Below are 16,564 nucleotides of genomic sequence, written 5' to 3'. Positions count from 1 at the left end.
TTGCTGAATTATGCTGAATTTGTATGTCAACATTAAACATATCAGAGGAGCACTTGTCACACAATATCAGGATGTGACTGAAGTCACTTTTCTTCTCAAACCTCTGTTTATTTTACCGAATATTTGATTAGAATATCGGAGAACCAGGAGATTAAATGGGTGTGGCTTTAATGCTGAGTGCCAATCATATGAGTATCATTTCAGCTGTCTCCTTTGTTGCTTTCCTTTTTTTGTTTGTACAACCCTGTGTCTTTTCTGTTCTTTTCTTGTACAGCTATCCCTGCCGATGTACATGTATAACCAATACAATGCAGTTTCTTTGTGTAATTTGCTTTTTAAGGAAAATGTTGCTAAAAAAATTTCATTTCATTTTACACTTTTCCCCTTGCCTTTGTTAATGCATTTATTGACACTAGTAATACTTGGCCTAATAGCTTCCTTTTGCAATCAGCCTATTTTTTTTTTAGTCAAGATGTTCAATTTTTGTTGTTCGAGATGGAACTTTTCCTTTGCGTTGGTGTTTTGAATTTGCAGTATACATGGTAATGTTGCAATCAATATGTATCATTCTGTCTCTTTTATGATATGCTTGAGGAATTGATTTTTGGTGAAAATGTATCTTTGGAAGCTTAAGATGACGAATTTGATAAAAGAGAAAAAGAAAACATTGGCTCCAAACAAGGAGTAGACGGGAAAATCCAAAGCTGGAACAGCCCTGCTTTGAATATTCAGTGTGTAGATACTGTTTTAAATGATTCAGGTTGGTTATGAGGGAATATGTACATGTAAGCATGTGCAGTAAATTGTATATCCCTGAAATATTGAGTATCTTGTACGATTTTCCCAAACATGAGCCTTGCAGTATACGGATTGTCTTTGATGAATTCAATGTTTGTCGTTTAAAAAAAAAGATGTGTATATTAGGGAATGACATACCACTTCTTGTATTATTACAAAGTCTACAAATTGGTAAAAACAAGTTCCAACACCAACATAAAGGAAAAGTTACAGCTGCTCTTGAAGGAAATAAGCTTTCTTTGACAGCGTGTTATTTTGTTAGACATTAGGCTGGACACACTTAATGCTTGCGTCCTGCTTTGCTTTGCTTTTCTGTAATGTCATGTGCTTGCACCAGGGTCCATTTGTATGGATGTCATTTGAAGTTTTCATATTCAAAGAAGCATGTGTGAACTTAATTGCGCATTTTCAAGATCTTTCATTGGAGAAACCATGATTTCATCAAAAGCAGTTGATAGTAAACTCACATCTGCAATTTTTTTCAAGCCAATTTCATTTGCAAAACACACATAAATCAATCCAGTTCATAGAAATTGAGATGGGCATGATTTTGGGTATGTGGTTTGTGTGTGTGTGTGTGTGTGTGTGTGTTTGTTATATGCATGTGGTGTGTGTGTTGTATGATGTGTTTGTGTTATATATATATGTATGTTGTGTCAACTTGTGTGTGTGTTGTATGTGTGTGTGTGTGTATGAGTTAATATGTGTCTGAGATATATATAAATTTATATTTTGTGTTGATTATAAATGTATCAGTGATGTTAACTTCATGTCGTTGGTGATGATTTTGAATGTTTTACATGTCTTATTAACCCAGGCATCAGGTTTTAAGATTGTTGCCCCCTTTCTTTTGTACATCTTTTATTTTTTCTCGGTTTTCAGGGAGAAGACGGATTGCCGCTGGCTGGGTGCTGGCAGAAGGTGCGGCGTTAGTGCTTCCCTTCTTGCCCATTCGCCCCCCACCCCACCTTCCCTTTGCTTTGCTTCGTTATACCTCTATAGATCGTTAATAAGTTTGCTGCCAGATCAGCCGTGCTTTTTCATCTACTGTCCTCCTGCTATAGCATCTCCCATATATATGGTGACCATTTCTGGGTGTGTTTGTTTGTATGTACTGTATGGTATCTGGCAGGAGAAAGGTGTCTATAAGGTTTAATGTGCTGCAGGTGTACGATCGATATCCCCCCCTGGTTTAATGATCCCATTTTGAGTCATGGTTGCACACTAATGCATGCCTCCAGGCAAGGTTGCCTTTGACAGGCGGTGTATAAGGTGAAGCATGATCACCACAGTTTACAGTAAGTCCACCAACTACCTACATAATACACAGTTACTATAATTGTTCATAATAATTACAACCTTATGAGATAAATTTGGTGTTTTGTAAGGCAACAAAACGACCATAATGCAAGTCTATAAGGTTATCTTGTGATCCAACATAAACGCTAAACCACCAGACCTCTCTACCCCGTGTTACTACCTGAATGTTGCATCTATCCGCAAGGCTGCCCAATGTCATGTTCAAGGTTGCATCGCCAACGAGTCCTGCTTTTTTGTCCAAGAATGTGTGAAGTTGTCCTCAGTGCCATTGTCTAACCAAGACATGCTCTGTTCTTTTTTTGCAGTAATATACTGATGTGCCCAGCATGAGGAATGTATATAAGCACGTGGAATGCCAAAAGAGACTATTTTTATTCTATTTTATTTGAAGCAATACGTAACAAAAACTGTATAAAGCAATATTTTGTCTGGAAAGAGGAAATGATGATTTTATTTATACTACCTGTTCTCGATACCATGTGCTAAGTTATTTCAGTTGGTGCCGACCTGACCAAAATGTTCAATCTTGCTTGTCCAAACTTGGGAAAATGAGGACTGGTACTCGTGGCGCATGAATTTTAGCGAAAGGCTTTGCAAGCAGCCATATATGGTTCTTCTGTTGATGCTAAAGCCGGTTATTGATTGAAGCAGCAGACACATATATTTTTTCCCCGAGTTTTTACGGAGGTTTCTCTACGTGATGTGAAATGGCCAACACTAACACCGTGCCAGTCTTTCCATTATTTATTGGCTTCTCTCATTGTCCCCACGTCACTCCCAAAAGGATAACAACTAATGTTGATCCATCTGATTGACCTTCGCTGATTAACAAGGTTGGGCATTTTGGTCTGGTCTGAGTATCTTCTAGCCGAGTTATAACGTGGCAGTTCTGTATACTGACCAAGTACTAATGGCATTAGGAACTAGGGGGCTAGACATTTGGTGCTGCATGGTACTTCCAACAAATTACTAACAGGAAAACAGCTCAACAATGTAGTCAAGTAACTTAGTAATAATTCCCTTCGTCCGTAATTTTTTCAGGGATTCTTTATAATTGAGACGAAAGGAGACAGGTACATAGTTTGAGAAAACTTCGGTGCACCAACCCAAAATTCCTCAGTCTGGACATATCGAGATATTACAGCAAAAAAAAAATCACCATTCAATGTTCATCGCATTCCCTCATGCATATTCATGGTGTAACGGTGGTGGCATGACGGGAGCTGTTTTGCTGATGTTGCATCTGACAATCACAAGAAGATATCCAGAAAGAGAGAAAGAAAGATCCGAAACTGTGATGGACAGTGAAGTTAGGTATGTTAGGGTCTGGACTGTGGGGCCGAGGGAGGAAGCAAAAGACAAGCAAGAGCAGCACAAGGACCTTCCAGCTGGTGTCAGCACCGATGACAGCTCACCCAGGGTTGATAGACGTTATCCAGGACTTCATTGGTAGATTTGTGGCTGTTTTCCTATGTATTTTTTTATGATCATGGCACCATATTATGTCAGTATAGCACCCTCATCATGTTTGTTCCTCGACATTAAGATCATCACGGGTGTCATAGCAGCAAGAACACACTAGAAACAGCAACCATGGTTACTCCACTGTATACATGTGTGTTCTGAAAGAGTACCAACCATTTCAGCAGATTCGACAGCTTGAAGGGCATCAAGCTGAACCTGTGACACCTTTGTGACTCCAGACACATTTCTTTTGGTCATTCCATTGCTGTTGTCTGAACACTGAAAAACTTCAGTGACTCGGGGGTCTTGAACATCCCACAGAAAAAAAGACATTTTTTTCACACACACACAAAAATGTCTGAAACTTTGATTTAAAGAGACCATCTGAAATTGGTAATGTTGGCACTTTAGCCAGCATCGACTTTGTAAATTTCTCAGAGACGCATATGTTGTGGCGTACGCACAAGCACTACAGAGGTAGTATTTCTGGTTGTTTCATTGGAAATGATTTATCTTTGAGTAGACATTTTGATGCCCAACATTCACAACTTCAATGTATGTTTATGTTTGAGGCCATGAACTGTGCCTATGGTCTGGTATTGCCCAGTGTTTTGCAACAGCACCCAATTTTCATTTTAGTTCACTGAACCATACCTAACCTAGTGTAAGCTGTAACAAACATGGCATTTGTTTAAAAGCAGCATTTATCGAGTTACGCCTGGCTTTGATGGTCTAATTTTATGACCAGTCGTGATATGTCTAAAAAAAAAAGAAGTTGTAAACATTTTGTAAATATGGAGAATTTAGTGGTAGTTGCGGTAGTGTTTTTTACGTACAGTTAGGAGGAAGGTGCGAAATGGTAGAATCAACTAACATATTGAATACATCTATAATCTATGTACATAAGATTTTATTGGTGTATTGCTCAAGATGTGAGCATTTTACATTTACCCTGTATTTCAACTTATTTATCAGGAAATCTGATGCCTTTGTGTAGCTTCTGTTCATACCGTAGCTTTCATTGTCGTATGTATACGTAAGAAGTTCGTATTTATTTTTAAGGCGAAGCACATGTTCAGCCAGGTTTTATCTGTTTGTGGAGAGGAGTTGAGCAGATGGTACTTTTTAAAGTGAACAGTATGGTGCTGATGAAAGTAGACATAATGTTATGCTAGAATACAGGTGTTGGGTAACTTGCTGAGTTCCCTCAGTCAACTGAGCTTGTAGTGTTCTTGGTGATAGTAGATTCAACTCGCCATTCCTTATTATGATTGGGTTTAAGAAGAAGAAATAAAACCGAAGCAGCTTAACAGACAAACTGATGTTATTTCATGGAAATCTGATGACCATCTGTACTTAAATACTTGATTGTATTTCAATACTTAATTGTGTTTATAAAGAACAAAGCAGAGCCATCCCGTCTAGCAAAATGCGAGTGGCTCTTGATTGTCCACATGTACTACTTCGTGGTAGTAATGCGCAACCAGCATAACGAAGTAAGCTTTCTATGGTTGTGAAAAAAGACACAGATATTGAAGTCACATGTTGTTGTTTTCAATCATGCAAACTTGTTAGACATGGAAGTTCCAAGACATTGTTGTATTTTTTGGTGATCAGACAGAAGACCATCAAGCGCATGAGGTCGTAGTGTGAATGTAACGATTGTGAATGTTGTATTTACGGTGTGAATGTTTCTATGTTTTGTCGTCGAGAGTGTATATTGTCTGAAGATGAGTCTAGCCTACCAGAACTGTGAATAGCCAGTTAACAGTTTAGTGCTGTTGTTAACCAAACCCAGCCATAGAGGTAATATACATGTAAGGCAATTGCAGCAGACTCAAACTGCCGACACGTTGTAGCTCTAAACATGTAGCTAACGGTATTGACGTTGTATCTCTGTATTGAACATTAACGTTAATGAGATAATGTTTCTTTTCTACAATAAACTGTATCATTGTTCGAATGTCTGGTGTTCGTTTTAATTGCTCGAGTGTTGTGGAACCAAAACATGCCAAATGCATACTCCGTAATGCGTCTAGCTTGAGATACAGACTTGATTGATACAGCTATACGATTTTGCATGGTGAAACAGTAAGACACTCTGCCGGTTGAGTCACACTACCAATACCAATGTAATATGTCAATTCAAACAAATCTAAGACTGGTAACGAACTGCTAGAGAACAATCTTAAGTGGATAGGTCTACCTTTTGTAACATAGTTGCAGGGATTGGTTAGTATAGTCAGATTAAAAGAATGCTGAAACACTCAGTGCTGAAGTTCCATGCAATCACTTCGATCTTGGTCCCGAAAACCATTGAGTGGCTAAGTTACACCCAATTAATCAGACTTGTCCTTGATGCTGAACAACCAGTCACATGTCATATATATCTCCTTGGTCCTGAACAACCAATCAACATTAAAGTTGCAACCAATCAAGTAGACCTGTCCTTGGTGCTGAACAACCAATCAGTGCTGAAGTTTCAATTAAACATACATCTATCCTTGGTGCTGAACATCCAAGCAACATTTAAGTTGCAACCAATCACGTAGACCTGTCCTTGGTGCTGAACAATCAATCAGCGCTTACGTTGCAACTAATCAGATCTGTCCTTGATGCAAACAACCAATCAGCGCTTACGTTGCAACCAATCAGATCTGTCCTTGGTGCTGAACAACCAATCGATGCGTAACTTTCAAACAATCACAGATCTGTTCTTGGTCCTGAAAAACCAATCAGTACTAGGGTTACAGCATGTCACATCTGTCCTTGGTGCTGAACAACCAATTTAAGAATGGGCTTGAATTTAGAACTGATCTGTGGTTTGTCCTTGGTCCTGCACAGTTCATCAAAATGGCACTATGTCCCTTCAATTACACTTAAGATTCCGAGGTTGGTTATTTTTAGAATTTAGGCCTAAACCATTTCATCTTGTCACTTGTAGGGAGATCCCTGTAGCTCAACTGGTATAAGCCTCACAGTCAAACTCCTGGTGCCAATTAGTTGGCAGCTGGGAGGCCCCTGTTCAAGTCTGGGTAGGGCATCTCGGAGCTTTACCTGTCTTTCAAGCAAATGCGCGACCCCAGACATCCTTTACATGGGCGCCAGGAGATTCCCGAAGGCTGAGATCACGCCGCAGTTTCATAACGGTACAAGGCCTAGGGGAAGTACCACCAAACACCTTCAGGGTGGAGAGGTGGAAGGGACGGTCTACACCTACAATTCATACTGTGAAACGCTCCTGCTGGTAAATACTGCGGCTGCCGGGCGACCAAGGATTTCACAGGTCGCTCAACAAATGTGACCGACAAAGAAGGAACTCTTATTTTACGTTTTGTGTGTTTTGTTGTCTTTGAAAGCATCTTGCATGACAATCCAATTATGAAAATCAAGTGTCACACTGACACACAGATGCAATTGTGATCACTGTACGGTCGCTCAGCGATTGACGGAAAGCAGTGAAAAGTTAGCCTCCATAGCAGGGGTCTCTGGGGTCTGTTTTTGCTCATTATACACTTTTGCATTTCTTTTTGTACTAGGTCGCTGATTGCTGGCATTTTCTGACTGCCGGCCCCGTTTCCATGCAGGCTTCGCGGGGCCGGTAGTCAGAAAAGGCCAGCAATCAGCGACCCAGTAAAAAAAGAAATGCCCAGCAAAAGTATGTTATGAGCACAAAAAGGCCCCAGAGAGCCTGCTATGGAGGCTAGTGGAAAGTGGCCTGAGATGGAAACTCTGTCACGCATGCAGCATCTGCTAACCGTTGTATTCCAAAGACCCAGCAACTAACATTTCCTGCTGCCTTCTGCTGAAAATATAGCTATCTTTATATATAGTTTACACCAGAGCACTTTGGTTGCAGGAATCATAGTTGAAATAGGGCGATGAAGAAGAACAGACACTAAATCTGGAAGGATATCCTAATAATTCATTCATGAAGAAACAAAGCTGGACAAAACACTCTATCAAGCGGTTATGCTCCGGTCGACGGACAAAAAGAAGCCGAAAACGCCCCCAAAGACCGAAAACAAGCAGTTGGGGAGTATGTAAGGAAGCATTATCAAAACCATACATTGTACCAACACAACGAATGTAAGAATCGTCTATATGATATGGTCTTTCACCCGCAAATCTATGCAGCCCACTGCATCTTTATTTACCTGAATTTTATCTGAATAACGACTATCAAATTTACTTTAAAGATTAAATTTAAAGACTACTGAGCTGAGGTCCATGTCACATTTGAAGAGATACAATCAGCAGAGAGTGTGTGTCGAAAATACATTTATGCCGTGTCCACTGGCGCTTTAAAATCCTACGAGGCTAACTGCCTCTGTACTATTGACTTTAAAACTTGGTAGAAATGACTATAGACTCAACTCTACTCCGCTCTTGATTTTTTTCCTTGACCGGTAAGCCCCGAAATATGTGAATGCCTGATCAAAAGACCTATTCATTTTGCCAATAGGTGCAACATGCGGGTCATTTTTTCAGGTCCGGTTTTTCTGGACCGGTCCAATAAGATAAACTGGTTTTGTACCCACCCCTGTTTCATACCGTGTCCACCGCTCGTTGTGTTGCAGCCCGAGGGCGCTAACGGGATCCCCGGCAGCCAGAAGCGGCGAGCCAGCCGGGTGATGCGGCAGGCGCCCGACCCGCGCATGGAGCTGATCAGCGCCGTGCAACACCGGCTCCACACCGCCCTGGTATGGCAGTTTAGTTAACCATTGTCCTATGTAGTTAGTTAAGTCGGGCGGCGCCCATCTCCGTTTCCACACAATTTTGTGCAACACCGACTCCACACCGCTCTGATACGGTAGTTAGTTTAGTTAACCATCACCCTATGTATCTAGTTGGATTTTTCCCACAAAGTACCAGATGGTGCATCGATCTGGCGGTGGCCATCTCCGTTTCTGTAGCCCAAGGCCACACAATTTTGTGCAACACCGACTCCACACCGCTTTGGTACGGTAGTTAGTTTAGTTAACCATTGTCCTGCTGAGCCCTTATGTATACGAGATGGACATACATATGACCTGTATTCTCTCTGCCAAACATCCGGCTGTAAGAGGGACTTTACCTGTACTCTCTCTGGCTCTGCCTTCTCTGTAGATCCCGGGTCCGCCTGGCCCTTCCGGACCCCCGGGACCTCCTGGGCAACAGGTAACAAACCATGACATATCTTTTTAAAAATTGAAATATTCAAACCATACCTGTAATAGTTTTGGCTTACACGTCGTATCATTATAAGTACACTTTCTTATGTATATCAACACTTCATGTATATTAACACATTGACTCTGGTGCATTGCATTCCAGCTCATTCCGCCTCTCGTGTGAAAATTTGGAATTCCCGCCCGAATGTGGCACGAGTTTTGCAAATTCTTCATTCCGTTTGGTTCTTCTTGATTCCTGCTGATTCGGTGTCAGTGTGAAGGCCTTATTAACCTTGCCTCCAAACCTGCTGATTGCGAGTCTATATATCTTATTTACTTCCCTTGGCATGGTTGGGTAGTCTCTCTAGTCTAGTTGACTCATTGTCTATGATACAAAACAAATACTAGTAGATAAATAAGAAATATCCAATATTATCACTGTACATGTGCTACACGTTAAGTTTTTAGTGTGTGACCGCTAGCGGGAACTTTCGACTCATAAAGAGAGTATGCGTTTCACAAGTGTGCTTCTTTTATATCACATTAAGGGTTCGCCAGGAAGACCGGGTCAGAAGGGATCAAAAGGAGACAAGGTAAGGGCTCTCATATAATCTCTTTATATGCAACTAAAACCTCACCAAGTTATTGCGTTGGTTCTCGACTCTAGTATTTACTTAAAACAGTCACGGCATACACTACATAGAAGTTACTCAAGCAACTGGATATGATTTTAGAAACTGTCCGAAATTTCAGATAGCGTCCTCTATCTTTCGTCAGTGACATTGAGTAGATCTGTGGATTTGATCGCAAACCCCGCTGCATGGTCTCAACAGATCTGTTCAGTATCACTGACGAACAATAGTGGGTGTTACCTGAAACGTCTGACCGTTTCCAAAATATATCCAGTTGCTTGAGTAATTACTTTACCTGGATGTCTAACCTTCATCGACGTAACTTACTCCTGTTATTTGCTGTTTCACCTCTTGTGTATGTTTTCTTGTGAGCAGGGGAACAGAGGCAAACGGGGAAAGCGTGGCCATTCTTGTCCAGTGGTAGGTAACATATTTGGCAGTTTAGTTTCTTATGAACACTAACGTTACATAGTTGTGATGCATTTGCAGAAAAGGGGTAATTTTCATAGTTCTCTCGCGAAGGGTGCGTGGGTTCCAAAACTATTATAATACTCCGGCTTCTTTTATTGATGTTAAACATATAAATTTAGTACGAGATTTGTTTGTATAATATAGTATGGTCAAAGCGCAGAACAAAAACTCATACAAGCTCCTCTTTTTTGGGCTCCAGGGAATTGACGGACTACCAACATCAGAGTGCAGGCGTCGAAATTAGGAATTTACCCCATTTTCCTTCTGTCACTTCTACATGTATAGCTTAACATTGTAAAAAGGTCTACTTAACTAACTTGAAGGGAGTCCAATAACCTTTTTGAGCCTTAGTAGTAGAACTTACTTAGAAAGTAGCATATTGTTGTATCAGTCAGTCATATGTATGCGTAACTTGTGTACTAGTATATTACGTATAATGTAAAATAGATTGGACTCTTTTTCAAGCTACCGCGTACCGACATCTTTCGCACCGCAGTCGTCCCTCAGTACTTAAGACATCTGGAGTCGCATCGTCCCCGTTTAAGAACTTTTATTCAGCCTGTCACCCATATGCATGTATATTACGTATATTTCGAGTTAGCCCTCTGTGATGTATTACCAATAGACATACACTAAACCTAATTTTCATTGTAGGCACGTTGCCGCACGACTAAGAGTCATGCTGTAGTATGTACATGTATGCACAATGATGTAATGTTGATTTTATCAACTTGAATATGTTCTCACTTCAAAATATTTCATGTTTTGGTGTTATCAAATTTATCTAAACGAATAATGATTGTAACATGATATGATGATCACAGCAAATAAAAAGTACTTACTGCATTCTTATTTCTATGAACAGAATAGGGCGCAACTAGCAATTCTTTATCACCGCAAGCAAACCCAAATCCAAAACATAACAACACTCAACAAGTCATGTAATTCGTACAACAAAACGTGTAAAATTATGGAGCTGGTCGGAGTTTCATTTCCGCGCGCTTCAATGAGTAGTGGGGGCCCTTCCAGTAGAACCAGATGACACCGTCGTAGACACCTTCGTGAGTACCCAAGCGGTACAGGCCGTTCAGGCTAGAGCTGTGGCAATCACCGTACCACCACGCACCTTTCAGCAACTCAGAGCAGCTGGAAGAGGACTCGTCGTTGTCTCTGTCCAGGGTACTGAATGGATTTCCGTCATGGGACATCAGGCTATCCCCTGTGACAAAGACAGACAATTACTTCCCAAAAGCAAAACGAGGTGCACATGGCTTGGTTTATCATTTGATATCTTTTAAGCTGAAATGAGCTATTAGTTCTTGACAATGCTTGTTAGACTTTATCATTTCTGTATCACAGTGTCTTTCAGATCTAGGCTCCGATGTCCATGTTTCTACAAGCAATTGTATGTCCTTTTTACGATTTTATGCCAAATTTGTTTTCCTTTAGTGTGAAGCTACTCCACAATACCACAATAGCTATTTTATTTTGGTATGCGCATTTGGAAAACGGAGATTTCACCGTGAACATAGAAACGAGTTTAGCAAGCAGAATCTACGATATTCATGTATCTATGCAACACGTTCACATTCAACTAACAGGCAGGGTCATGTAGTGCACTGTCGGTACACCTGTCAACCTCACCTGCAGTACCGGTGTAAGTCCCGATGTGGAGTTTGTAGTTCTGGGATTCAGGCGAGATGGCAAACGAGTCGTAGGTCGCGTACGCCGTGTTCCCCTCCGCATCCTCCATATCCACCCTGAGCTGGTAGACTTTCTGCACGGCGAGGCGGTAGAGCTTGCCGTTCCCCAGCCAAAACTCGCCGTTCAGGTTGGAAGGGAACCCCGCCTTGTAGTCCGCCCAGTCCCGATAGAAGTAGACTGTTCCATCCTGGCGTTTCTGGAACAACTGTAAGTGTACATAATAAAACTGAAATGCTGATAGCTAAAAATCTACAAAAAGTTGCCGGCAGTTAACGCCATCAGGGGCAAAGTGTGTGTGTGGGTAAGGGGGTGGGGTGGCTGGCCTCCAGTCTGGCACGGAAGGACCCAACTGTGGGGGCTGTCACGACCGCGCCAGGCAGGGAGTTCCACTCCAGTCTCCCTAAGGTGCGCCCTGGGCTGGTGTAAGTAAACTAGTAGTCATTAATGCGGCTGTTCACGAGTTTATGAAATGTGCTGAGGTGGGCGTTCCTCTTCTGGTCTCTATGGAAATAGAATGCACAAATGTAGCTTCTGACATTCATAATAGCTGACCAGACTTACCGTCCAGCCGCCTCCGTCCGTGTCCATGTCACAGAAGACCATGAAGCCGCCCAGGTTGTCCCGTGGATAAATCATGTACACGCCGCTGGGCGTCGTCTCGTCGTTGTCGAGGATGTCCTGACAGTCTTGGGGCTTGTCGGCTACTGTGTCGTTTGCGTTAGCTGGGGTAGATGGCACAGTACACATTTATATCATAATCATATGGTAACCTCTGAATGCTATTAAGACATATAATTTACATTAGGTCAAACTTGCCAGTACATGCGTAACAGATGCTTAGAGGGTAGCGCCCATCTCCGTTTCTGCAGTACTTGGGCCACACATTTGTGAAGCCACTACAACAGGGGGCTAGTCCGCTGGTAGTGATGTGTGTTTAGCTCCCATACTCTTCGTCATCAGTGCTAAGTGCTAAGCAGAGAAAGCAGGATGTACCATTTTAAAGTCTTCGGCCGGAGGTCGAACTCGTGGCCTACTGAATACAAAGCGAATACTTGGCCCATTCGGCCATTGCGCCATATAATAATCCACCAAGTTGTCTTACCTTTCGGCAAAACAGCTATATTCTGTGAGAGTTGGTCCATGGCGATTTTCATCTGCTCCAACTCTGCTTTGAGAGTGTTCTCGTTGCCACAGTTTACGTTCCCACAAGTAAGGTTACACACGCATTTCTCTTCTGACGGTAGTGGCCTACAGACCGACGTCGGCTGGGCAGAGCACAGGAGCACAGACGTCACAAGGAACGTCAGGAGACAGAGAAAAGGCGACGCCATGACGTTAAGATGCTTCCTCGCTGGCCAAGGAGACGTGTAGTTTTGACCACAAGGAAATCTTCTGCTCCCAAGTTGAAGCGTCATTCTACACTGTTGTTTTCTATCCTCTGAGGTGTATACATTTCACTCTATTGTGTAGTCCACAATGCACGTTGGGAGTGACGTTGCTGTTGGACAATCAGAAGCGAAGAGAACAAAAGCGAGGAGGCCTGGTAAATTTTCATTGCCTCAGTGATACGAAGATTATAAATAGTTTAGTAAAATCCCCTGAAGTCCTCCTCAGGTCTCAACGTTGGTGGGAAGGCCGGTCGAAAAAAATTATGAAAGGAAAAGGTCACGATTTTTCCCACCAACCTCTGCTTGGAGAGTAATTACATCCACACAGTTCTTTAGGTATGTGTTTTGCAAAGGTGACAATATATAGGTTAATACTAGGTAGATGAATAACTATGATACCTTAACTTTGCACCTATTTATTGTTATTTTTCCAATGGTTAAAGTTCAATCATATTCCGCTAGATGACGCTTCACATCTGTTGTGTACTGTCGAAATCTGTTTATGTTCTGGCATTCCAAATCTAACATACTAAACTAACATTCATACAGTATTTCCACGGAAAGATGATGACCAAGTTTTCTATCACCCCGTCAAATTTTGGTAGCTTTAATTTTTTGCCCTCTTTTGATTCTCCTTGACCCATTCCTTGACCTTATTCCTTGAACAAGCACTTGAAAACATGCCAACCCGATGATCCAGCAACTCCACGACGTATGTACATGATACTAACAAGGCTAATTATAATAACAGCGAACTATTCAGTTCAAAATCGATCAACATATATCCTTTTGTTAACACGTATCTCACGAACGAGCATTATTCGGTACTTGAATGGTAGTGAGCAAACACTACTCTGAGTGAGTAAGAAGGCAACCTACTCTCCAAGCAGAGGTTGGTGGGGGAAAATCGTGACCCTTTTCTTATTTGCCATATTTTTCTGTTTATAAGGTGGAAAGGCATTTTAGGAGAAGGTCACGATTTTCCCCACCAACCTCTGCTTGGAGAGTAGGTTATTAACCTCCTAGGAGTGAGTATGAAATCCTTTTTTCACCTAAAGCACACAGGGGCTATCAGGCCTGTCCTACCACCGCCCACGCACATTCCTGGCCACATTTCTCCGCGGCAAGACAAATCTCGGGCGTGTTGGCGCGCACACTGGGCACGGACAAACAAGCTTTTCCACTGTGTGTGCTTCTTTCAAGAAGATATGAGGGGAGGTTCAGTTTACAACGGGGGAAGGTGGGGGCTATTTGAGGGGGGCCATGAAATTTTACGTGACGTGTACGAAGCTTCGAAGAAAAGCATAGAGAAAATTATTAAGTTGTGTGCAAATTGTAACAGTTTTTTTTGTTGCCGTCTTTTTTTTCTGAATATAACGATAACGTCATATGGGATTTGTCCTACCACAAAGACAATATTTCACACCGATCACTTCATCAAATATTCTTTACGCTCTCCGATAAAGTATCGACGCTTCTCATTCGCCGTAAAGCTATAAGAAGACGCCGCGCTATTTATGTAGCAGGTAAACACACAGACTAGATATTTTTAGCTTCAGTTGACGCCCTAGGTTGTATATGGGATTTCAGTACACCTGATCATTCGGTAGGCATAATGCTAGCCTTTTTTGGCTCATAATACACTTTTGCTGCCCATTCTTTTTGTACTGGGTCCCTGATTGCGAGGCCGGTAGTCATATAAGGCCAGCAATCAGCGACCCAGTACAAAAAGAAATGGCCAGCAAAAGTGTAAGTATGATGAGCCAAAAAAGGCCCGAGAGAGCCTGCTATGGAGGCTAGCATAATGCACACTTTTGAACAAATTTTTCGTTTTTTCTTTAACAAACAAAGAAACAAAAAGCAAAACAAACACCACAAACACTCATACCCATGCTAGTCTTTTAACAAACGACACGCATCAACGACAACATTGGTCAGTTACTTTCGAAAATATGATTTAATGTCGATATTATACAGCAACAATAAGTCCCGAAACGAACAGAATTATAAATGAACGAAAGCATAACTTTCAGTATAAAATGGCTAAACAAGGTAAAAAAAAAAGAAAACTCTTCCTATAGTGCCTGCTACGTGGATCCTCATGTACAGGTCCCTACAAGGGACAACAAAAATGACCAGAATGGTGAAACAAATTGAAATGTACTTGTTTTACATCGTTTTTTTTTTTTAAATCTATTGAACACTAGTACTTACCTTCTTTGCGCGCTTGTGTTGAACATTATATACAATGGAACAAAAGCGCGCCAAACTTTACAACTTCTCGTCTTTTTACACAACAGTATCTGTTTTTCTTGCATATTTGCATTGCAACATTTTTTTCAAAATTCATCGCTAGTTTTACTAGCGAATAAAATGGTCCCGGCCAGGGCTTTCCGTCGAGAAAAACATATTCACTCATAGAGTTTTCTTATTTTAAAACTTCCATTTTCCTCCAGGAATCATAAACTTCTAAATAAAAGACTCTAGGATTCCGGAATCATGTGTTGCTGCTGGAAAAGCATGTTAAATCATTTTCATTCTTTTATTGCCACTACCATAGAAACGACTGTCATGGCAGCTGTTGCCATGGAAACTCCCGCCATTCGATACTGGCGATCGATGGTGTACGTCATAGTCATCACCATGGCAACGATTCTCGCCAAATAAAGTTGTCATATTGTCACGCCCATCACCCGAGCAGCGTTCTGTATTTTCATCAGTCGAACTTCCGTTGCTATGGAAACTCCCGTGTTCTTTACTCCCGTTGTCATGGTTACCGCGAAAATGTGCATATTCTCTGTGGCTCTTGTCGTTCCTCCCCCTGCTGTCGTGCCTGTGTCGAGATTTGGTTTTCGGGGAGGCGCTGTTGCTCCTGGACTCGGACTTGGCGGCGTCCTTGCTGTGCGGGCCGGTCACCAGCAGGAACGACAGACTGTTCTGGTCCCGATCCGCGAGCTGGAAGTTCTTATAGAGGATCAGGGCGGCCTGGAAATAATATGAAGTACTGTTTGCAATAATTGCTCATCTAGTTGTTATTTCGCTTAAGATCAAGTTGCAATTTAATTTAAGTACAATTTCATTAACTAGTTGTCACTTCAGTTATGATTGATTAACTAAGAAAAACACAAGCCAACAAACAAACAAACGAACCTGTATGGAGAGCACGCGGTCGTGGTTTTTCTCCCCGTCGAAGAGATCCCAGTACACGGAGTGCTCCCACAGGTGTTTGGTGAAGCACACTTTACTCTTGTACAGTTTACCTGCAGAACGACGCGGCAAGGTTAGCAGGGTCGGGACACAAACACTGGTAAGGTAAGGTAAGGTAAGGTGAGGTGAGGTGAGGTGAGGTGAGGTGAGGTGAGGTGAGGTGAGGTGAGGTGAGGTGAGGTAAGGTAAGGTAAGGTAAGGTAAGGTAAGGTAAGGTAAGGTAAGGTAAGGTGCTCTCACATGTGTTTAGTTAAGCTCACTTTACTTTTGTTCAGTTTACCTGCAGAACGACGCGGCAAGGACTTAGGTTAGCAGGGGCGGTACACAAACACTCGTAAGGGAAGGGAAGGGAAGGGAAGGGAAGGGAAGGGAAGGGAAGGGAAGGTAAGGTAAGGTAAGGTAAGGGAAGGGAAGGGAAGGGAAGGGG

At 42.0% G+C, this 16,564-nt stretch overlaps 3 protein-coding genes across 52 annotated transcripts in view; 1 reads left to right on the top strand and 2 right to left on the bottom strand.

The window, feature by feature from the left end:
• The window catches only part of LOC118410928 (collagen alpha-1(XXIII) chain-like), a 130,985-nt gene extending 120,879 nt beyond the window's left edge, over positions 1-10,106 (top strand). For 12 of the 50 annotated variants that reach the window (XM_035812886.1, XM_035812848.1, XM_035812853.1 and 9 more), the window contains 6 exons: positions 1,681-1,719; positions 8,163-8,285; positions 8,692-8,742; positions 9,284-9,328; positions 9,743-9,787; positions 10,038-10,100. In XM_035812886.1, coding sequence (XP_035668779.1) covers positions 1,681-1,719; positions 8,163-8,285; positions 8,692-8,742; positions 9,284-9,328; positions 9,743-9,787; positions 10,038-10,082 — 348 coding nt within the window. In that variant the 3' untranslated portion in view covers positions 10,083-10,100. Of the gene's footprint in view, positions 1-1,680; positions 1,720-2,423; positions 5,546-8,162; positions 8,286-8,691; positions 8,743-9,283; positions 9,329-9,742; positions 9,788-10,037 lie in introns of those variants that run through there. The other 38 variants (XM_035812877.1, XM_035812878.1, XM_035812841.1 and 35 more) reach the window with 11 other exon arrangements.
• A 274-nt stretch (positions 10,107-10,380) lies between these two features.
• LOC118412231 (ficolin-1-like) lies at positions 10,381-12,322 on the bottom strand. Its single transcript, XM_035814950.1, has 3 exons — positions 12,104-12,322; positions 11,483-11,747; positions 10,381-11,057 (listed from the first exon to the last, which is right to left on the bottom strand). Exons 1-3 carry the CDS (start codon positions 12,287-12,289, stop codon positions 10,807-10,809), a joined length of 702 nt encoding a protein of 233 aa, XP_035670843.1. The 5' UTR covers positions 12,290-12,322; the 3' UTR covers positions 10,381-10,806.
• A 2,546-nt stretch (positions 12,323-14,868) lies between these two features.
• The window catches only part of LOC118412619, a 6,290-nt gene continuing 4,594 nt past the window's right edge, over positions 14,869-16,564 (bottom strand). Inside the window, exons 2-3 of the mRNA XM_035815580.1 lie at positions 16,081-16,190; positions 14,869-15,915 (exon numbers count right to left, since the gene is read on the bottom strand). Coding sequence (XP_035671473.1) covers positions 15,454-15,915; positions 16,081-16,190 — 572 coding nt within the window. The 3' untranslated portion in view covers positions 14,869-15,453. The remainder of the gene's footprint in view (positions 15,916-16,080; positions 16,191-16,564) is intronic.

The sequence above is a fragment of the Branchiostoma floridae genome, chromosome 3, assembly GCF_000003815.2.
Source record: "Branchiostoma floridae strain S238N-H82 chromosome 3, Bfl_VNyyK, whole genome shotgun sequence".
Taxonomy (NCBI): domain Eukaryota; kingdom Metazoa; phylum Chordata; class Leptocardii; order Amphioxiformes; family Branchiostomatidae; genus Branchiostoma; species Branchiostoma floridae.
This window is presented reverse-complemented; position numbering and strand designations above follow the sequence as displayed.

Bases quoted from the DNA above. Each gene is read 5' to 3' on its own strand.
- LOC118412231 (XM_035814950.1), bottom strand. From the start codon at position 12,289: ATGTGTACTGTGCCATCTACCCCAGCTAACGCAAACGACACAGTAGCC. The intron at 11,748-12,103 runs GTAAGTCTGGTC...GTACACTTACAG, and splicing joins CGGACGGAGGCGGCTGGACG to TTGTTCCAGAAACGCCAGGA. The intron at 11,058-11,482 runs GTGAGGTTGACA...TCTTTGTCACAG, and splicing joins GACTTACACCGGTACTGCAG to GGGATAGCCTGATGTCCCAT.